Source organism: Staurois parvus, unplaced genomic scaffold, assembly GCF_062004578.1.
Source record: "Staurois parvus isolate SC_StPar_1 unplaced genomic scaffold, SC_StPar_1.0 ptg000080l, whole genome shotgun sequence".
Classification (NCBI taxonomy): Eukaryota; Metazoa; Chordata; class Amphibia; order Anura; family Ranidae; genus Staurois; species Staurois parvus.
Genome location: NW_028317876.1, coordinates 8,884,811 through 8,908,838, shown reverse-complemented (window position 1 = coordinate 8,908,838; position 24,028 = coordinate 8,884,811). Strand labels below are relative to the sequence as shown.

Below are 24,028 nucleotides of genomic sequence, written 5' to 3'. Positions count from 1 at the left end.
GCTCTGTTTGTGTGAAAAAAAGGATGTAAATTTTGTTTGGGTACAGCATTGCATGACCGTGCAATTATCAGTTGAAATAGTGCAGCACTGAATAGCAAAAAGAGGCCTGGTCAATAAGGGGGGTAAATCCTCAGGATGGCAAGTGGTCATAGATGCCTCAACCCAGACTTTTTGCTTGCATACCATGACAGTAAAAATAGAACGTTTCACTAACCATAGTGGTGTCTCAAAAATTGAGGGGCAAATGTCCTCAATATAGCGAGAGCAAAAAAAAAAAAAAAACCTGACAGGATCTAATCACTCCTCACTCTGTCAATATAGTAAAAGTGGTCCCACTGTATATTCTCAATGGACACCAGTGCTCGGAACATACAAGTCGCATACCACTGCTGATCTCCTTCTGAAAATGCCACATGCAAGGCTTTTATGGTACTCTTCTACAAAAGGCTGCAATACTTTGAATCACAGAGCTGGAAGTATGCTAATCAGAAGTGCTGACTTTACTTGCCGCATAATTGTTCTGGGTCAGTGACTCAATTCAAGTCAAGTGAATTCAAGCCAGAGACTATCATGCAACAAGCAGAAGTGGCATTTCTCTTTCAGCAGGTTGTCTGTAATGTAGTAAACATGAAAAGGAGAGGAAGGTGCCTCTAAGTGCACTATAGACAATTTATTAGTGAACAATAGGTAAATTGCACTTACAAAATAGTTAAAAAGACTCATCGTATGGTGTATTAAGATCCAGGTAAGACATCCAGCTGTCCAGCAGCAGCTCAATGTATAGGATCAGGAAGTAAGACCTAGGATGTGTCAGGCACATCCTAGGTCTTACTTCCTGATCCTATACATTGAGCTGCTGCTGGACAGCTGGATGTCTTACCTGGATCTTAATACACCATACGATCAGTCTTTTTAACTATCTTGTAAGTGCATTTTATCTATTGTTCACTAATAAATTGTCTATACTACACTTAGAGGCGCCTTCCTCTCCTTTTCATGTTTACTGCATTAGAGCCTTGCTTCCACTCTAAGAAGAGCCACCCTAGTGTTACTGCTCCCTTCCATACATCCATACATCCCTGATATCCATCTGGCACCTTTATCCCACAGCTACATAGGTTGGGCTCTAAAAAGCGCGCCATATATAATATACATTGTCTGTAATGTATGCTTCATTCTTTAACATCTGTTACCCCTTTTTCCAGTCATTGACAAAGTTATTATAAGTTTTTTTTTTTTTTTTTTAAAGTCTCAAAATATGCACAAGAAATGTGATACTCCTTGAAACACACAGACATTTGCTATAGAAGCCCACAAAATGCAACAGTAAAGTCTTTAACATCTTATACTCAATAATAATAATCATTATTAATTTATTGTATATTTACTTTTTACCACAAATCGCATCAACTCAATGTCTTTTCTTTGCATCCCTAGATATGATTCAGGAAATGCCAGCTTTGTGATCATCATTGGCGAGGCAAGATACCATCCCTCCCGGGTCCAATACGATTCCAGAGTGTAAGTGAAATACAGTGCTGGCAGTCACTGCATTACTAAATAACCATTGTCATATATATCTTTTACAATTGATTTGATATGTAATTTAGTTTAACAATTCATGCTAGAGTCCCCCCCCCCCCCCCCCCATCTGTGATCCTGCTTATTGATTCCAGTTGTAGCCGGCCAGAATATTTGTTGCCTTTCACTATGGCTAAAATGAAAACCTCTACAGAAAACTCCATTCCTCACTTCCCTATAGACAGAGGGGGATTTTCACAATCTTCACTGCTGATTTTGACTCTGGCACCAGTGTAGGGGACAGTTTGTTTCCCACTGACTGCCATTTCAAGGGTATTGTCCTTTCAATTGATTATCAATATTAAAGCATTTTTTTTCCACTGAACACCAAGACTGGGGCATTTTTCCTCCCTCTCTCAGCATTGAATATAATGCTATGTTACATATTTATGACCACTGCACCCTATATGCTGGTGTATTCACTTACATACTACTAAGCCTTACATTTACACTGTGTTGAATGTTACACATTTCTGAACCCTGCACTTGATTTGCTATGTTGTACATTACATACTCCTGACCCCCTACACTCTAAAAGCTATGTCATACATAGTCCTGACCCTCACAACCTATCAGCTAGCTTATATGTTACTTACGATTAGTGCACTATATTGTATGTCACTTTTTCCTGACTTATGTTTCATAGACCTCTCCAGTCTCTTCTTTAAGGCAGGCTAAGACAAAGTTTTAGCTGTCTGCCTGCATGTGTGCACCCTGTAGAGTCATGTAGGCCTGATGCAAAGGGGAGCAAAAGATGTCAATTGCTGTCAATCACAATTATTGCTTGCCCCAAATGGCATGCCGGAGTGTCACATAGGGTAGATAGCTGTAGAGGAGGAAGGGAGCTCAAGGCTACATAGAGGGTACATAGGGTACATTGACTATGGTATATACTCTCAGTTTATACAGTGAATAGACTCGGGTTCAATATAACTGTGTCCATTAGGGCGATTCAAAGCAAGGAATATGACACTCTGAGGGCAGTATGCCACAACTTATTCCTCCTCAGTATATCTCTAGGACTGCCTCTCTGTTTGGTCTGAAGTTCCAGAGACACAAAGACCCACCTACCTGCTAAAAGTAATTTTTGATGCTGATTAGGTGCTATGCTTCAGAATATGGCATATGCCACTAATCACTGAAACCTCCTTTTATAACCACCTCACTTCCTTTTCAAACAAGAAATGTTATAAGACTGTTTTGGGAGGGTTGTTATGCTGCTGACATGAAAAGGATGACAGGTTTATCACATATAAGTGCAACCATAAAAAGCACCTCTTCTGCATGTTATAGACCTAACGTTTTAATTGCTGTTTGCACTATGTTCTGTTGAAACACCTCTATCACATCATATAGACTTTTCGCATATGTGGTCCATTTCATTTAGTGTCAGTGGCCCCTATTTTGTCTAAAACTGGCCCTGCCCATGGTCTTTTAGTGACTAGAGTACCCATCAAAGAGTCATCATCGATGTATTGGAGTGAAACCAAGCCATGTAGCCAGGGCGCAACGCAGGGTGAGTCGAGATCCAGAAACTAATTGGTTGATGTGCAGGACTGCTGGTGTCCCTGCAAAGAAAAGGGGGAAATGGCAGGATTCCAGGCATCCCTTTTCCTCATGGGATGGTGGCGGATAAGTCTCTAGCCCCCAATTGATTAAATTCAACGGGGGGGAGGGGTTACATGATTGGTCAGGAGAGGTCAGCTGATTGGGAAGTTTCTGGAAGTTCTGGAGGGCTCAATCAGGATAGGTCAATTATTTTCACCTGACACCCCAGAATGTGTCAGAAACCCCAACATTCCCAATTTAAAGAAGAGTCGTTAAGGACCCTGTGCCAGTCGCCAGAGAAGTCTGGGGCACCCCACCCTCCCTCGTCACCGCCTGTTTGTGGTGGGTCCCTTTCGAAAAGTTCAAAGGGGACTGGTAAAAGATTAGTTTTAAAACAGTTAAAATGAAATTACAGCTCAAGCCTTAATGACTGGGCCGATGTGGTTCTGTATTTTAAAATATATATTTTTTTTTTTTTAAATAAAAAGTATATTTATGATTTGGTAAAATTGTGAAAACCAATAAACAAGGCCACGGCCATTATCAATCCACGTTGGTGTTCATTGGTTATTTGTCTGGAGGTTAATTCCATCTGCCGTCCCATTTTTGATCATTCCCTAAGGCATTTAAGATTGTGCTTGCATGTACTTTTAAAATGTGAGTTTCCTGTATGATTTGTTTTCATCAATAAACTAAAAGATTTTACATGATTAGTGTGGATTCACATACGTATGTGCAGTGCGAATAGAGGTTTCGTAGAATTGTTTTCACTGCTAATTGACAAAGTAGTTGTTCAGCGTTTCAGGTCAGGATTTACCCTGTTCACAACTGAATGACATGTGCGATTCAGAAGCTTTCCCATAGAAGTCAATGAGCCTGAATTTGCACCTGAGCCGGACTGCACAGCTCAGAAAACTGACAGGACTCTTTCAATTCGCACTGAATCCGCACTCCAGCTGAACTGGACATATGTGAACAGGCACAATAAAAAGCAATGTTCTTTCACATGTCATGCGAATTGGATGTGGTTCAAAACTCAAAGCTCTTTGTACTTTTTCTACTTTGATCTTACTTGATGTATAAACAGTGGAAGTCTATTAACACTAAGAAGTGTATTTGGTGGACTTGTTGCCACGGAAATATACCTAAGCTGTGTTTTCCTTTCTATGATTGAAAGGTAAACAATACACTATATTGCCAAAAGTATTGGGACGCCCCTCCAAATCATTGGATTCAGGTGTTCTAATCACCTTCATAGCCACAGGTGTATAAAATCAAGCTCCTTGACATGCAGACTGCTTCTACAAACATTTGTGAAAGAATGGGTCACTCTCAGGAGATCAGTGAACTCAAGCATGGCACCGTGATAGGTTGCCACCTGTGCAATAAGTCCATCCATGCAATTTCCTTGCTAATAAATATTCCACAGTCACCTGTAAGTGGTATTATAACAAAATGGAAGCAACTGGGAATAACAGCAACTCGGCCACGAATGGTAGGCCACGTAAATTGACAGAGCTGGGTCAGGGCATGCTGAAGTGCACAGTGCACAGAAGTCACCAACTGTCTGCAGAGTCAATAGCTAAAGACCTCCAAACTTTGTGTGGCCTTCAGATTAGCACATCAACAGTGCGTAGAAAGCTTCATGGAATGGGTTTCCATTGCTGAGCAGCTGCATCTAAGCCTTACATCACCAAGTGCAATGCAAAGCATTGGATGCAGTGGTGTAAAGCACGCCGCCACTGGACTCTAGAGCAATGAAGACGTGTTCTCTGGATTGACGAATCACGCTTCTCTGTCTGGCAATCCGATGGATGTGTCTGGTTTGGCGGTTGGTAGGAGAATGGTACTCACCTGACTGCATTGTGTCAAGTGTAAAGTTTGGTGGGATGGGGGATTATGGTGTGGGGTGATTTTTCAAGGGTTGGGCTTCGGACCCTTAGTTCCAGTGAAGGGAACTCCTTAAGGCATCAGCATACCAAGACATTTTGGACAATTTCATGCTCCCAAGTTTGTGGAAACAGCTTGGGGATGTCCCCTTCCTGTTCCGATATGACTGCGCACCATTGCACAAAGCAAGATCCAAAAAGACATAGAACGAATTTGGGCTGGAGGATCTTGGCTGGCCCGACCTCAGTGAGTAGAAAAGGTCCTGATGTCATTGTGGAAAAAAAATGCTTATGTTTGGTGTCAGTGGAAGGAATTGTGCCCTATCATTGATGTCATTGGGGAGGAATTGTGCCCCATCATTGGTGTCAGTGGGAGAAATTGTGCTCAATAGTTTGTAGCAGTGGATGAAATAGTGCCCCAGGGACAAGATGAAACCAAGCAATGGCCCGCATCTGTCCCCGGGCCGCAGCTTGTGGACCACTGGTCTAAATGATATATTGTGTTTTTATAGTTAATTGTGTTTGTCAAGTGCATTCTAAAAAATTGGTATGTAGCTGCTGTAGTTGGATTGTGGTTTCAGGGGTGTTTTCCCTTAATAAGTGCAGAATATAATTTTAATTAGATATAGCGTACGTTCCCTTTGTCTGTCTCTGCAACCTTCAGAAAAAGAGTTCCCTTCATAAGCAAAGTTGAAGAAAAAATTCCTCTCAAGTACTAAGTGCTTTGTGATGCACTGGATATACAAGTTCAAAGGGTAGAAAGAATATACAATGGAGACTGCTGTTTTGGTTGATGTCTGATTTATCTTTCATCTTGCTATTGCCTTTTCTGATTGCAACTACACAGGCATTTTTCCTTTTTTTTTTTTTTTTTTCTTGGGGGATTAAAAGTCTTGTACCCACTTTCAACCATATGAAACTAATAGTAAAAGAAAATGGCAAGTACGTTTCTTAACCATGTCTTTGCTTTTTAAATGAAGAATTATGTTTAGACTACTTGGATGTATGTGAACTTGTGGCATTTTGCTTTTTGTTGTCCTTTTGTCTACTGCTTATATGGACTTATCATAGGGAACTATGTGGGTTAGAGTAGAACAGTCACTGGTGAATTGCTTTTAAAGGGGTAGTATCCGGAATTGCCATTTTCATCCTTGCCAAACTGCCCAATGAGGTTGCTAGGAGTTGAGCACTATCTTTAAGAGGAAGAATCTTCCTCCTGACCATAAATGTAAGAACCTTTCTTCTCATTGACCATTGTGCTAATGTAATGTGTTCTGTAGATATAGTAAGTATTATCAGGGGTTCCTTGAGACAGAACATTATTTCAAGGGTTCCTCAATGCTAAAAAGGTTGAGAAAGGCTGACCCCAATAAGTTACATACACAGAATAATTATGCAACTATTGAAGTTACAATTTACATCTCTTTGATCAGTGATGTGATAAGTATGATATCACTGGGCACCGTAAAAACAGGGAGGCAATGGCCACTCTCATATTTCTATCCTGCTAGGTTTCCTTTATTAAAGCAATGAGCAGTGTGCACAGGGCAATATCCAATAGTAAGCAATCAATAAACCTATTTTAAGCAGACCTTGCAGCATAGAATCAACTGTTGCTCTGTAAGTACCACCCTATCTTCAGTTCCAAATTGCTACCTGGATTGCCATTTAAAAAAATACATTATTAAAATGTATTTAAAATATAAAGATAAATTTTTGTAATCTCTGCCCTGCCTAGGCAGTCACTGGTGAAGTGTGCCCTGCTTCCTGCCACCTCCTGGGAAGGTTATGTCACTAGATGCTGGAGACAGACCTCGAATGCTTCCCCCAAATCTCGTAAAATTTTCCTTCAGCTCAAATTACATTGATGCACATCTACTGCTTATACAGGGATCTGGCATGCGAATCATTAGTGGGTTGGTTTAAAGAAATGGCCAAAAAAAAAAAGACTACTTCTGTTGACATGCTTTAAAAATAGTTTACACGTTTCAGATGATCAGTCTTTAGTTTCCACCTTGTTTGGCATCATTCCTAATGGGACGTTTCAGCAATTATTTATACCTGGATTCTCTCATCAAACGCACTGGCCTTCCAAACATCTTAACACAAAATGAAAAGTGAATGAGCACAACAAAAGTTTCTACTCAGAAAATCAGAAGTCACTGCGAAGTGACATGGTATAGTATTTACCAATTAGATTTCTGCTTGTCTCTTCAAGCTGATGTACAGGCATTATCCGAACTAGACAAGTAAATCTGTTATCAGTGACTGTAGGTGTCTCTTTGCATCAGTGTCAGCATCTCATTTTCTTTGTTGCTGTTTAGGTCAGGTTGTGTTTATTATTTGGGATGTGTTTGTTCCCCCAAACAACATAGGCTGCTTATCACCACAAAGTAGGCCATTTTACATCTAATCTGCCCTCCTTAATACAGCAGAAAATAATCTACTGGAATACACCTGGAAAAAAACGAGCCATACAATCCCCCATCTGTCTGAATTTAGAGGCTGTTTTGGGCACAGATTGCCCAGATCTTACCAGTTTAGCCATATGTTCACACTTTCTGATCACTTTGGATATTGCTTTTCCCAGGTGAATCAGCTTATTTATGCATACGACAATGTAGAACGATTGTTGGACCCCAATATCAACAACCTGATAACTTTTTTTTTTTTTTTTAAATTGCATTTAGTTTTTCATTGTATTTTTACTAATTAATTCATATAAGTACCGTACTATCTGTAAAGCGTAATATATCAATTAGGCAGACAGTTTTTCCTCTCTGAGCAATTACAAGCTGCTGTAAACAACCTTATAGTTTTAATACATTGTGGGATCCATGTGCTATGTATTTCTGGACTTAAACTATTATTTTGGTTTAATGGTTTGGCTTCTTCAACTGTAGTTTAACCACTTTGCCTCTCACACCTGTTCACCCCTATGGATCAGAGCAATTTTTAAATTTTTGCTATGTGCCTGTTTATTTGGCGATAACTTTGTCATTACTTAAAATAAAAACGTAATACATATATTGTTTTTTAAAAGTGATTCTAAAGGATTATTATTTTATTTATTTTTTTTTTTTTTAAAGAAAAATACCTCATACTTACCTGCTGTGTGCAATGGTTTTGCACAGAGCAGCGCAGATCCTCCTCTTCTTGGATCCCCTGCAGGTTCTCTTGGCTCCTCCCTCCTGTCGGATGCCCCCTCAGCAAGCAGGTTGCTATGGGAGCTCCCGCTACTCCGTGTATTCATTCACACATGGAGCCGCAGCTCAGCCCAACCCCCTGTCTCTTCTCATTGGCTCACTGGCTGTAATTTACAGCAGTGGGAACCAATCGCTTCTGTCTCAGCTTGAGTCTTTATAACCACTTTAAGGACAAAACAGGGCTTTCTTTTCGTGAATATTGTCTTGCAACAATGATCCTATATATTTTTTTTTTTTATCCTCAGTCCTTAAATAATTAAACATACGAAAACTCACTTTTTCTTTTTGAGCAGTGTTCGTTCAAAAATAAATAGTGTTATTGCAAATAAAAAGGGCACATTTTATTCTGTAATTTTGTCCTGTTTATAATGACACTAATATTATGATTCTGGTACAAAGCATTTCAAAGTTACACTATATGATCAAAAGTTTGTGGGCACCTGATAATCTCACATATTATATGATTAAAATTATGTTACTCCCCCTCCTACAGTAATTGAATATAGGTGTTTCCAATGAAGGTTCTAGTTAATGTTACAGCATACAAAGAAATATTAAACAACTGTGTGCTTCCAACCTTGTGCTTTAGGACAGTTTTAGGAGGTGACTGTGCCCTAATGTCAGGTCCAAAAAGATATGGTTTGATGAGCTTGGTGTGGAGGAACCTGAGTTGCTTCCACAGAGCCTTGACCTCAACCCTTTTGAAAATCTTTGGGATATACTCAAATGCCTAATGCAAGCCAGACCTTCTCATTCAACATCAGTACTAGACCTCACAAATGCCTCCCAGAGGAGAGTTGTCAACCATCCCTGCAGCCCTTGAAATTTCCACTCGCCCGCAAGTGGAAATAAAGTGGGGGTGGTGAGCAGTGTCAGGACCAAGGGTGTGTGGGAGGGGTGGCGGTGGGGGCAGTGATAAGCAGCGATCTCCTGACTTTCAGTGAAGCAGCTGAAAGCCGCAGAAGGGTGAGGAGGAGAAACTGCTTCCAGCTGCTTCATTGAAAGCCATACCAGAGATCGCTGCTTGTCACCGTCCCCACTGCTGCAAATGAACACGTCACTCAAAACTATATAGTAAAATGTGCCCCCAGTGTCCACAGCAATGAATGCAAAACATGGAAGTTAATCTTGTGCTTGGTAGGCTCTGGTGATGACTCCACGCACAGCTAGATTGGCTCCTCACCTCCTTGCTGCGACCCTAAAGGGCCTCAGTGCCTTATGGATCACTCCTGGATCCCCCTGGGTTAAAGCGTATCCTCAAAGGAATATCCTACATGGCTCTTATCCAGTAAAATCAGCTCCCACATGGTCCACAAAGAGAAAAGCCTCCATAGTATATCATTGTTTATTAATGCAGTAATAAAATGAGCTGCCTTTCAGTGTCATCCATCAGTGCCAGTCAGTGCCACCTATCAGTGCTGCCAGTCAGTGCCACCTATCAGTGCTGCCAGTCAGTGCCGCCTATCTGTGCCGGTCAGTTCCGCCTAACAGTGCCAGTCAGTGCCGCCTAACAGTGCCATGTATCAGTGCTGCCTTTCAGTGCCCATGGGCTACACTGATCATCAGGGCACACTGATCATCAGTGCACACTGATCATCAGTGCCCTGATCATCAGGGCACACTGATCATCAGTGCCCTGATGATCAGTGTACATGTCCCCTCCGCAGAAAGCCGATTACCGGCTCTCCTCTCCTCTCGAGCGATCAGCGTGACAGCTCGAGAGGAGAGAAATGCCGATAACCAGCATTTCCGTGTTTACATGTGATCAGCTGTGATTGGACACAGCTGATCACATGACCGAGCCAACATCTTCGGCTCTTTTCATGATCGGTGATCCGCTGTGTCCGAGGGACACAGCGCATCGCCGCGCTAACTGAGCCGCGCATGTGCGGTGAGAATGGGAGGATGTCATATGACGTCCTCTCAGAACGAGAGAACCACCTTGCGCCAGTCATTGGACTATATGGCAGGAGGGAGGTGGTTAAGTAACACCCTTTTATAATCAACTGTCTGCTGGACACCTGTATAATGAATTATTAGACTCACCTGTAGTTGAATTCTTGTTAATTAGCTGTCTAAAATTTAGCTTTGCTCCTAAGACTTTCATTGGGGTGTATTTATTTTTGCAACATGGTCTTCAATGAATTTGTTAGAAAAAATACTTTTTTGTGTATGCAAATTAACAAATCTCGCTTGCAATCAATGGCCCACTTTTGTATTTTGTGTTTGTAGTGTCCCATCGAAAATGTTGATTCTAATAGGAAAGTAAAGGTTTTCTGACAAATCTGTTGGGGTATACTTATTTATGCTGAGCACTGTATATATTATATTTATACTGCCTTGAAAAAGTATTCATACCCTTTTGAAATTTTACACATTTTGTCATGTTACAACCAAAAACTTAAATGTATTTTACAGTCAGGTCCATAAATATTGGGACATCGACACAATTCTAACATTTTTGGCTCTATACACCACCACAATGGATTTGAAATGAAACAAATATGGTAAGATGTGCTTTAACTGCAGACTGTCAGCTTTAATTTGAGGATATTTGACATCCAAATCAGGTGAACAGTGTAGGAATTACAACAGTTTGCATATGTGCCTCCACTTGTTAAGGGACCAAAAGTAATGGGACAATTGGCTTCTCAGCTGTTCCATGGCCAGGTGTGTGTTATTCCCTCATTATCCCAATTACAATGAGCAGATAAAAGGTCCAGAGTTCATTTCAAGCGTGCTATTTGCATTTGGAATCTGTTGCTGTCAACTCTCAAGATGAGATCCAAAGAGCTGTCACTATCAGTGAAGCAAGCCATCATTAGGCTGAAAAAACAAAACAAACCCATCAGAGAGATAGCAAAAACATTAGGCGTGGCCAAAACAACTGTTTGGAACATTCTTAAAAAGAAGGAACGCACCGGTGAGCTCAGCAACACAAAAAGACCCCGAAGACCATGGAAAACAACTGTGGTGGATGACCGAAGAATTCTTTCCCTGGTGAAGAAAACACCCTTCACAACAGTTGGCCAGATCAAGAACACTCTCCAGGATGTAGGTGAATGTGTGTCAAAGTCAACAATCAAGAGAAGACTTCACCAGAGTGAATACAGAGGGTTCACCACAACATGGCGTGGGCATGTATGGCTGCCAATGGAACTGGTTCTCTTGTATTTATTGATGATGTGACTGCTTACAAAAGCAGCAGGATGATTTCTGAAGTGTTTCGGGCAATATTATCTGCTCATATTCAACCAAATGCTTCAGAACTCATTGGACGCTGCTTCACAGTGCAGATGGACAATGACCCAAAGCATACTGCAAAAGCAACCAAAGAGTTTTTTAAGGGAAAGAAGTGGAATGTTATGCAATGGCCAAGTCAATCACCTGACCTGAATCTGATTGAGCATGCATTTCACTTGCTAAAGACAAAACTGAAGGGAAAATGCCCCAAGAACAAGCAGGAACTGAAGACAGTTGCAGTAGAGGCCTGGCAGAGCATCACCAGGGATGAAACCCAGCGTCTGGTGATGTCTATGCGTTCCAGACTTCAGGCTGTAATTGACTGCAAAGGATTTGCAACCAAGTATTAAAAAGTGAAAGTTTGTACACTTTAAATGTTTTGAGAGTTTGGGATATACCGTATTTTTCGCACCATAAGACGCACTTTTTTCCCCCCAAAAAAGGGGGGAAAATGTCAGAGCGTCTTATGGAGTGAATATGGAGCGGCCAGTCCGGTATTTCCACTGCCGACGTGTCAGAATACCGGGCCGGCCGCTCAGCTCTACAGCGGGATCTTATAGAGATGACTGTTGACCTTTGGGGAGGGGGGGGAGCGGGTACCTGAATTTGACAGATACCCGCTCCCACTTCCATGGAGTTGTTCTTTCATCTTACCCGTTCCTCTATCCAGCGGCGCGGTCTTCCCGGCTTCTGTAGTGTGGGCATGACAGCCGGGTGCCAAGTGCGCATGCGCAGGAAGCGGTGCTTTTTGTGAATGGTAAGGCGGCACCTGGGACACATGACAGATCCCAGAAGCCCGGACCAATCACAAAGCGCAAGTGCTTCTCGCTCATGCGCACTGGGCACCCGGCTGTCATGCCGAGCGCCATTACAGAAGCCGGGAAGACAGCGCGCGGCTAGATAGAGGAACAGGTAAGATGAAAGAACAACTCTGCGGAAGTGGGAGCGGGTATCTGTCAAATTCAGGTACCCGCTCCCCCCCCTCCCCAAAGGTCAGCAGTCATCCCCTGTGCTGTCCGCAGTCTCTGGTCATCCCTGTATTGTGTCCGTAGTCTCTGGTCATCCCTGTACTATGTCCGCAGTCTCTGGTCATCTCCTGTACTATGTCCGCAGTCTCTGGTCATCCCCTGCACTGTGTCCGCAGTCTCTGGTCATCCCCTGCACTGTGTCCGCAGTCTCTGGTCATCTCCTGCACTGTGTCCGCAGTCTCTGGTCATCTCCTGTACTGTGTCCGCAGTCTCTGGTCATCTCCTGTACTGTGTCCGCAGTCTCTGGTCATCGCCTGAACTGTGTCCGCAGTCTCTGGTCATCTCCTGTACTGTGTCCGCAGTCTCTGGTCATCTCCTGTACTGTGTCCGCAGTCTCTGGTCATCTCCTGTACTATGTCTGCAGTCCATTAGTTCAGAATTTTTTTTTCCTGTTTTCTGCCTCTAAAACCTAGGTGCGCCTTATGGTCAGGTGCGTCTTATGGAGCGAAAAATACGGTAATGCACAGACAGAAGGGGTGGGTTTTTAATTCACTGTTAATGCCATTAAGGAACAAAGAGTTTTTTGCTCCAGGTAGGGAGGGTATCACAGGAAAATGGATTATAAAAGAGGATGCACGATTGGGAGATATAATGGTGGGGGAGGAATTGGGACCATTAAAGGAGTTGGAAAAGAAAAAAGGGTATATTTTCAATAGGATGGATGAATGGTGATTATCACCAATTGAAGCACTTTGTAGGAGGACTCCCAAGACCTTTGAGAACTAGGAAGGATTGGAATCCATTTGAAAGATTTTTAGATGAAAGGGGTGATGGGAAACATGGAATTGCAAAAATTGATACAATTCTCACTGATATAGATATTAGCACTAAACCGATGTATATAGAGAAATGGGAAAGAGATTTGGGGATGGAAATAAGACGAGGGGATGCAGGAAAAAATATATAGATTAATTCATGAAAATATTAGTATGGGAGAGGTTGAAGTAAATTATAATGTTTGATAAGATGGCACATAACACCGAAAGTTGAAAATAGGATGAATGGGGAGATTTCACCGTTGTGTTGGAGAGGGTGTGGAGAGATAGGCACGTGGTATCATATATGGTGGAGGTGTTCAAAAATACAAATATTCTGGAAGAAAATAGTTCACGTAGTGGGGAAGATTACTGAAGTTAATATTAGATTGGACCCAGGGGTTTGTCTTTTCCATAATACGGAGGTACCAGTCAAAACATATAAGAATTCGGGTATATGGTATTTATTAAGCGCCGCAAAGAGTCTGATACCCAGGTATTGGCGAAAAAGGGAAGTACCAACGGAAGACGACTGGGTAGTTAGAGTGAATCAGATTTGTGAGATGGAGAAACTTTATTATATGCACGTAGATAAGATGGGGATATTTCATGCAAAATGGGAAAAATGGGAGGATTTTAAAGGAAAGGTGAAATATATGAAGATATAAAACTCTACTAGATATATTATGATCGCTCGCTATAGTGGGGCAGGGGGAAAACGCAGAGTAGTTGGATGGGGGGTGGGAGGGGTGGGTAGATGGGGAGGGTTATGTTGTTATTTTAGGGAGATAAATATTTGTAAAATTGTATCGTTTTGTTTGTTTTCTTTTTTCCTTTAAGTGGGGAAAAGGATTGTAATATGAATTTTGTCGAAAATGTATAAATATTTATAATAAAAAAAAAAAGTGAAAGTTTGATTTATGATTATTATTCTGTCCCATTACTTTTGGTCCCTTAACAAGTGGGAGGCACATATGCAAACTGTTGTAATTCCTACACCGTTCACCTGATTTGGATGTAAATACCCTCAAATAAAGCTGACAGTCTGCAATTAAAGCACATCTTGTTTGTTTCATTTCAAATCCATTGTGGTGGTGTATAGAGCCAAAAATGTTAGAATTGTGTCGATGTCCCAATATTTATGGACCTGACTGTATGTGATAGATCAACACAAAGTGGCACATAATTGTGAAGTGGAAGGAAAATGATAAATGGGTTTCAAAGTTTTTTAAAAATAAATATCTGAAAATTGTGGTGTGCATTTGTATTCATCCCCCCTGTACTCTGATACCCCTACCTAAACTCTAGTGGAACCAATTGCCTTCAGAACTCACCTAATTAGTAAATAGAGTCCACCTGTGTGTAATTTAATCTCAGTATGAATACAGCTGTTCTGTGAAGCCCTCAGAGGCTTGTTAGAGAACATTAGTGAACAAACCGCATCATGAAGGCCAGGGAACACACCAGACAGGTCAGGGATAAAGCTGTGGAGAAGTTTAAAGAATGTTAGGTTATAAAAAAAAAAATCCCAAGCTTTGAACATCTCACGGAGCGCTGTTCAATCCACAATCCTAAAATGGAATGAGTATGGCATAACTGCAAACCTACCAAGACATGGCCATCCACTTAAGCTGACAGGCCGGGCAAGGAGAGCATTAATCAGAGAAGCAGCCAAGAGGCCCATGGTAACTCTGGAGGAGCTGCAGAGATCCACAACTCAGGTGGGAGAATCTGTCAACAGGACAACTATTAGTAGCGCACTCCACAAATCTGGCCTTTATGGAAGAGTTGCAAGAAGAAAGACATCGTTGAAAGAAAGCCATAAGAAGTCCCATTTGCAGTTATCGAGAAGCCATGTGGGGGACACAGCAAACGTGTGGAAGAAGGTGCTCTGGTGAGAAGAGACCAAATTTGAACTTTTTGGCCTAAAAGCAAAACGCTATGTGTGTTGGAAAACTAACACTGCACATCACCCTGAACACACCATCCCCACCGTGAAACATGGCAGCATCATGTTGTAGGGATGCTTTTCTTCAGCAGGGTCAGGTAAGCTGGTCAGAGTTGATGGGAAGATGGATGGAACCAAATACAGGGTAATCTTAGAAGAAAACCTGTTAGAGTCTGCAAAAGACTTGAAACTGGGGCAGAGGTTCACCTTCCAGCAGGACAACAACTCTAAACATACTGCCAGAGCTACAATGGAATGGTTTAGATCAAAGCATATTTGTGTTAGAATGGCCCAGTCAAAGTCCAGACCTAAATCCAATTGAGAATCTGTGGCAAGACTTGAAAATTGCTGGTCACAGACGCTCTCAATCCAATCTGACAGAGCTTGAGCTATTTTGCAAGAAGAGTGGGCAAAAATTTCACTCTAGATGTGCAAAGCTGGTAGAGACATCCCCAAAAAGATTTGCAGTGAAAGGTAGTTTTACAAAGTATTGGCTCAGAGGGGTGAATACAAATGCACGCCACACTTTTCAGTTTATTTGTAAAAAATTTTGAAAATCATTTTTCTTTCACTTCACAATTATGTGCCACTTTGTGTTGGTCTATCACATAAAATCCCAATAAAATACATTTACGTTTTTGGTTGTAACATGGCAAAATGTGGAAAATTTCAAGGGGTATGAATACTTTTAGAAGACCTGATAACTGCAAGTGGCATATAAAATACTGTAATAATGTGGGATGGGATCTGTTCACAAAAAATCCCATGGGTAATACCCATTGGATCAAAGTGCAAGAAACCAGTGCAGACTCCCTTCATACTTCAATGGCTACTTGTTACATTGTAGTAAATGGCTTTTCTTTCTTTTTTTACACAGATATATTCGGGTTGCCATTCTTCCATCGTCAGGTGACATGAGTTGCCTCTTTCGGACCAAAGTATACCCTGTAGCAGAGACAGTGGTGTTTAATGAGCTCTTCAGAGCCTCTATTTTACAGAGTGCTCTGCAGCAGAAGATTCTAAGAGTGGATGTGTGTTCGGCTGGAAGGATCCATCGAGAAGAGTGCCTGGTATATCACATACATCTTCACTTCTTTTGCAGAGAACCCTTGAAAACTATTATTCATGAAGTGGCTTTCAGTTCACATATGTGTGCAACATTCAGAAATTTTCAACATGTCACTGTGTAAGAATAAACATTAGTGGTGCACTGAAAGCAAGCTCTTTAATCAAGTATCATTTAACAAAGTGAACAGTCATTCATTGATTGCCCAGCAGTGTTTCTTAATCGCCTATTCAGAGTGTTTGTTGCAATGTGTAATGAAATCATTTGTTAGGGTCATATCCCTTTTTTTTTTTTTACAGAAAACTTTTACTGAAAGAAATGTAAAAGGTGCTAATTATGACTTCCACCTGAAAATGCTACATACCTGGCTGTAATGCTAATAAAATGGCTTTTGCACTTTTTGAGGCATTAACCCAGAACTAGTGTGCAGCCTGTGAAGTCAGGATTTCCCATTTTCATATGAGTTCTATGTATCAGTTATCTTTCCCTAGATTATAGGCTGACAATTTCAGTGCCTGTATTACTTCCAGCACAGGTATCCTTTAGGCTGCATTCACACCCATGCAGAGCACTTTTCAGGCATTTAGATTTGGGTTTAGCAAGTGTATATGAGTGTTTTAGAAGTCTCGTACAAGCATTTTATTGTCGTACATTTACTGCGGGCAGGCAGGCAGCACAAGCAGGCTAGATGACATACATGCACAATCATACTTGTATGTCATCCATCCTGCTTCTGTTTAGGAGCACACTGCGGCCCTCCCGTGACCGGACACAGCGGATTGCAACTCCCAGTATCGGGCTGCTTTGACAGCCTAGGAATTACATGTTCACAATGTCAACAAAGCAGTTATGAATGAATCATTCATAACCGCTGTGCTTCCTATACTACAGTGATGCCGTGATTGCCCCACAGCTATCACATGGTACCTGGGACAATTACAGTACCCTGTCGCCAATCATAGATAACTAGTAATCACAGCAATGAATGTAATCCATTCATGACAGTTTCAAATGCTGCAGTGAATTTCATTGTAACAGCAATCAAAGTGTTAAAAAAAAAAAAAAAAATCCTTGATCACCCCCCAGAGTAGTACAGTGTTACTATGGTGACACTGAACTTATCTGATGAAAGTATGTAAAACAAAAAAAAAAAGTTTTAAAAAAGTTTAAAAATATTATTTTTAAAAAAGTATGTATTTATTTTACATACTGTCGCCAGTCAGTGTCCCAGATTACTGCCACACCAGTCATATGATGACGCTGTACTGCAGTGGTGACCGTATGTAAAAAAAAAAAAAAAAATTGTAAAAAAAATAAATGTTATTTAATTTCTTTATTTTACAAAATATTGTGACAAAAAAATTACAACTTCAAGAAACTAACCATGTCTCTTACTAAATACAGACCCGGACTGTGTACTTTCCAAAAAAATGGTATTTGTACTATACTGGTATTTTAAGGGCTGCAAGAAATGAGCTCATTAGTACATCAGAATTGAGCACTTTTCAGATATATATCCCATAGTTTGTAGACGCTACAACTTTCACACAAACCAATTAATATGCAGTTATTGGAATTTTTATTTTTACCAAACACATGTAGCAGAATACATTTTGGCCTAAACTTATGAAGAAATTTGACTTTTTTTCATTTTTTTTTTATCTGGTAATGTTTTACAACAGAAAGTAAAAAATGTTGTTTTGTTTTTCTTCAAATGTTTAAACATTTTTACATTTATATATTACAATATAAAAAAACACAGTGATGATCTAATACAGGGGTGGCCAACCTGCGGCTCTCCAGCTGCTGCAGGACTACAAGTTCCATCATGCCTCTGCAAGTCAGTAACTTCCCATCTTTGCAATGCCTCATGGGAAATGTAGTTCCACAACAGCTGGAGAGCCACAGGTTAGCCACCCCTGATACCTCCAAAAGAAAGCTCTATTCTTGTGGGAAAAAAAAGATAAAAATTGTACTTGGGTACAGTGTTGGATGACCACACAGTTGTCTGTTAAACTGTGCAGTGCTGAACAACAAAAAATGACCTTGTCATTAAGGGGGTAAAACCTGGAACTTAAGTGGGTATTGAAGCATCTTTTTTGTGTAACAGGTGTTTCACTAAAGGTGACTAAAAGCTCAGATGTAAACAGGGGCCATTGAAATGAATAGGATTTTGCTTGTTGAGAATCTTGGAGCTTCGAGCTACAAAATGCTGCGGTGTAGATAGAGCCTTAAAGAATCAATCCTTACAGTGGGTTTTTCTTTACTGTGTATGAAGGACCTGTCTGCATGGGGTTTGTATAGGCTTCTCATGGTTTTAGTCAATAAGCCTATTAGTATACATTACATCTAGAAGCGAGAACAGTTGGTAGAGACATATCCCAAAGGGTCTTCTGCCATGAAGTCTCGATCCTGCTCATTTGTCTGCAAAGTACAATTATTGCTAAATCATGGAATGTGAGGAACCTTGTACATTGCTGTAGCAAATGGGCAGCCTTTGGGATTCAGGTGCAAAAATCTCATCACTGGAAACTTTGAGGAGGATAAGTTGCTGACATGTGACCCTTTAACACTTCATTCCATTGAACACTGAATGATGTGAGTTGGTATATGAAGACTAAGCAGACAGGCACAGTCTAGTTCAGGTGGAAAAGTAGCATGTGTGTAATAGGGACTGTTTGGACTAGAGCTCAGTGGAAAGGACTGTGTTCTGCTATAGGACATAAAGCACCACTTAGTACAACTGTCACATGGCAGTGCTGCATGTTGATTTCTACAGGTTCTCTGCTTCCTTAACAGGAAGAATTTATTCTTTTTGACTTGTGCAGACTCTAGACCCAGTGGACTCTAGTAGACAGGCACTGTAGGTGGTGTTGGTGAAATCATATGAAACATTGGAAAAAAATAAATCTCAATGTGCTGAATGAGCCTTTTACCAAATGACTGTTTAAGGGAGGTGGAATGCAAGAAAGTAAATACGCCATATTTTTTCTTCATTACAGGCTGGTATCCAGATCAGTTTAGCAGACTTGTCTTTTACAAATGGAGCATATACAAGATGGCACACTTTGATGCCCTGCCGGCACATAACTCATCAAAAGGTGCTCCCAGAAAAGTCAGTATTAGAGGCCAGAGAGACACAGGCTGCTGCAGTGAATATGGTAAGATGTGAATAATGGTATAGGTTTACACTACAAAGAATTACACAGCCAGGCATGTACCACTTTGTGCCAGGTCTTGTGCCATAAAAGTCAACTATGTGTACTCTGATTAATTATCACTTTGACATTGGTGCCTGATTTCTTTGACCAGGGCAAGTCCTTGCCTAGTTGCCTGCACCCTTGCCTAATAAAAGTGGCCTCAAACCAAACCCACTTTAAAGGAAGCACTATACGCTTTCTGTATTTACCTTTCTCTGACCTGGTTCCACAGCCCGCCATATTGCAGAACCCAAGGCCCTGCCTCCTACAGTACAGCATTTGTGAATGAGGATACAATTGCCAGGCCTAAGTTGCATGAGGAAGAGAGAGTAGTGTAAATTTTTTGTTTTTTAAAACCGTTTTAGAAAGTCAAAATGAGTGTTTGGGGGCTCTGGGAGTAGAACAAGGTGACAAGGGAAAGGGTGCTTTAATGAGTACAGCACTAAAAATTCTGCAATTATACCACATTCCATTCCGTCCAAGCCACAGCACCCCTAGCCCCCCCACCTTCCAGAAATCTTTGTACTTGATACATGAATCTGTACATGGTCTCAATGTCTGCATAGCGGACACTATAAGGTTCATCTACAGTTCTGTTTTAACACTGGCCATGCACTGTAAGTTTTCACTCATTCAGCCCTGCAAGCTGAACATAATAAATCTATCAATACCCCCTTCCATACTTGCATACAGACAGCATGCACCCATGGCTGTCAGAATAACCTGAACAGTGGCTGCATTTGTTTGGATACAGAAACTTGCTCTGTGTATGGCCAACTTTATTTTGTGGACTATAAGCTGTTGGCCATAAAATTCTCACCTCCTTGATTGCATTTCCCCTTGATGGAGATCTAGCAAGAATGTCTCTTCCATTTGAGGAAGTTGATCTGTGTTATCTTTTGGGAGCAGAGAGAACCTGTTCTTGAAAGCTAATGTATGAACATCCTTTTTAACTGCATTTAACTTAGTTTAATTTTTTGTGACCAAGAGTAGGTTTTTTTTTTTGTTTTTTTTTTCTGCAATGGTTGAAAGTGCTTTGGCACTGTGTAGCAGTATGTTTTCTTCTCCTTGACTGTAAAGGGCTGAGATCAGTACTTTCTGTGCAAAACATAGACGATATTGTTCTGTCAGGCAATCCCTCTCCAATATCCGTGATCTCCAGTTGTTGGCTCCTAGCCCTGTTTAATTTTGTGATGGCTATTGGCAATAGTTGGGTTACAGCAAGTGTCCAATGCATGTCAACTACAGTACATATGAATATAAACACTGTGTATGGTCATGAGTGAATTTGAGCCAGTGCACAGAAAAGACTGGATCCTGATGTTGGAAGATGCACTGCTTCCTCGTGCAGCTCACTACCAAACAGGGTTTAATTCTACTCTAGCCACTTGCCGACCAGCCACTGTATTAAAATGGTGGCAGGGCGGCACGGCTGTGCAAAATCACATTTTAAAATGTCATTTCGCAAAACGGGAAGTGGCCGCGGCTGTCAATCACCGGGTCCCGGCCGGTCATTACCCGCCGGGTCCCAGCGATTACCGGCAATCACTGACAGGGAGCACGGCTGCAGTGTTCACACTGCAGCTCTGCTCCCTGTCCGTTCCTAACACACTGATCCTGAGAGCAGAGTTTATCTCAGTGTGTTCCTGTGAAGCACACACCCCGCCCCCTAGTTAAACACTCCCCTCACACAGTTAACCCTTTCATTAAATAAAAAAGTTAACCCCTTCCTCCCCAGTGCCATTAGTACAGTGTCAGTGTGTTTTTTTTTTTGCACTGATCACTGTATTGGTGTCACTGGGGATGTCAGTGACCCCAAGTCAGTTCCCCCCCCAGTGTCAAAATGTCCGCCGCAGTCCCGCCATAATTCGCTGGTCACTGCCATAAGTCGCTGATAGCCGCTATTATTATTATTAGAAAAAAATCCCAGTATCTTTAATTAATTTACACGTATTGAGTTTTTTTTTTTTTTTAGCAAAGACATGTCGCAGAATACATTTTGTCCGAAATTTATGAAAAATGATGCGTCAGATTGCCCATCAGTACACCAGTCATCACATTTAACCCCTTGATTGCCTGGAACACGCTCATACACAATAATCCTCCATTGCTAGTATAGTGTCTGAACGGATCAATATCTTTGATCAGATCAGCACTATACCAGCGTTCACATTAGTATAGCGTCCCCAAAAACACAGCGTTAGCGGGATCAGCCCTGGTACCTGCCAGCACCTGCGTTTAGCCCCTACGCTTACCCCCCCCCCCTTTCTCCCCCAGCAAGTACAGTGTCAGTAGGTCACTGTTACTTGATACATTTCACACAAAACTGCAGTGTTCGCAGAATCAGGCCTGATCTCTGTTAGCACTTGCCGGTAAATTTTGATGACTCACATATGCAGCAGAGTGCCAGTACTAGTGCCTCGCTACCTTTTGGTGAAGTGGCGAGCACCAGCGGTCTATTACATCTTGGTCTTTCACATATCTCTTAGATTGTAAGCTCCCAAGATCAGGTCCCTCCTAACCCTCTTGTATTGAACTGTATTGTTGCTGTATTGTCTCCCGTTATACTGTAAAGCACTGAGGAAACTGTTGGCGCCATATAAATCCTGTATAATAATAATACCAGCACTGCAGTATGACTTGGTGACGTGGCGAGTCCCATAAGTTCAGTACAAGCCGGTGCGGTGGCGAGCACAAATATTGTCCCGCAGCCACCAAGAAATCGCACACAGGCCCATAGAACTCCTAGTATCCTTCCAGATGTGCTTGCAAATCCCAGTTGACAGCCCACAAATTCTGCAGCCCCTGTACTTCCCCCATTCACTGCCAAACCCGGAATTCAGATGGAAATAGCAAATTTAACTACTCCCCTTGATTTTTGGAGCCGGTTTTCACGGAATATCTGTATGCGTTGATTATGGATCAAAGCAATTTATATGCACAACAATTTATCGCCACCAACCCAAATTCAAACCTTTCCAGACCAGTTGCATGGAAACTCATTACGGTTTCCTAATTTCCTTTTGTTTTGGGCCTAACTCTCAACATGGACATTGCTAAAAAATAAATAAATTGCGGTTGTATTGGTCCACAGACCTGATTCATCATATGCCGTGTTCTCTGCTGCCATGGCCAGGCATAGATATGAGAGTATAATGCGTTTTATGCATTTCAATGACAATACACTCTGTCGTCCTCGGGGATACCCTGAATTTGACCGGCTCCACAAAATTCAGCTCCTCGCAAATCACCTTAACCAAAAATTTGCAGATGTCTATACTCCCCAGCAAAAAATCTGCGTTGATGAGTCCCTGATTAATTTTTCTGTCCGCCTTGCATTCAAACCATTTCTCCCCAGCAAGTGGGTCAGATATGGGGTCAAGATGTAGAAGACCTGTGAGGGGACAACAGGCTATACTTATAAGTTTGGATTTACGAGGGAAAAGATAGTCACGTGGAGCCCACTGGATGCCCAGACTACATGGGGAGCAGTGACAAGATAGTTTTGGGCTTGGTGTCATCCTTTTTCCAAATGGGGTACCACTTATACGTGGACAATTTTTATTCAAGCATGCCACTATTTAGACATTTGTTCAATCTTGGAACTGGTGCATGTGGCAAAGTGTGACCTAATGTGTGCCCACCATTAGAAGTGGGTGGAAGCAGAGCGGTATATTCTAATGGTGGGCATACCACACACTTTTTCTGGAAGAGATTTCTTTTTTTTTTTCATTCATCCCACAGGCTACATTAAAAAAAAAAAAAAGAACATAGCATATACACCCAACAAGGATTAGCGACGTACTGGTACATCACTGGACTTTAGTTATAGCAGGATGATATGATTCCTACAGCTGCAAGCATCATCCTGGTATCATTTTTTTTTCAGCCGGCGATCGGCTTTCATATAAAAGCAATCCAAGTGGTTAATTAGCTGCAGGATTGCTTTTATAAGCAGCGGGAGATGATGCCCCCCCTCCCACACTGCCTTCCACGGCCTTCTCGGGGAGTCCCGTGCCATTGGGGGAACCTGAGAATGCAGCCGGTGTTTCTGCTAGCTGACCATAGAGCTGATTGGAGACCAGAGTGATGCCAATCATCTCTATAGCCTAAGAAATTAGAAGCTACGAGCATTTCATCACTTGAGTTTTGCAGGATATATACAGCGCCATTTTTAAATTGGGAAAGCATCTGATCACACTGATTTTGGTTTGATTAGATAATGTAAGGGAAGAAGAGATATCTAGAGTCTGATAGACCCAAGATTTCTGAAAAAAGAATATATGACAATGCCCATTGAAGTTATAGGGGATATTTGCATTCCCTGTGAAAGCATTAAAAGTGATCTAAAAAAAAAAAAAAAAGAAAATTACAGTGTAAATATAATTTTAAAAAAAACTCGCCCCTCCCATGCACGCACACCTGTGTGCACAAGCATTGACCCTGTGGCGGTATGTAAACAGCGGTTGTGCAATCATGGTGATACTTCACATGTAATGTCAGATCAAGGGCAGTAATTCTAACACTAGACCTCCTCTGTAAATCTAAAATGGTAGCTTTGAAA

At 41.5% G+C, this 24,028-nt stretch overlaps 1 protein-coding gene across 1 annotated transcript in view; it reads left to right on the top strand.

Moving 5' to 3' along the window:
• The window catches only part of WWC2 (WW and C2 domain containing 2), a 244,050-nt gene that overhangs the window by 177,043 nt on the left and 42,979 nt on the right, over positions 1 to 24,028 (top strand). Inside the window, exons 14-16 of the mRNA XM_089669642.1 lie at positions 1,438 to 1,521; positions 16,076 to 16,268; positions 19,267 to 19,425. Of these exons, the coding sequence (XP_089525768.1) occupies positions 1,438 to 1,521; positions 16,076 to 16,268; positions 19,267 to 19,425 (436 nt within the window). The remainder of the gene's footprint in view (positions 1 to 1,437; positions 1,522 to 16,075; positions 16,269 to 19,266; positions 19,426 to 24,028) is intronic.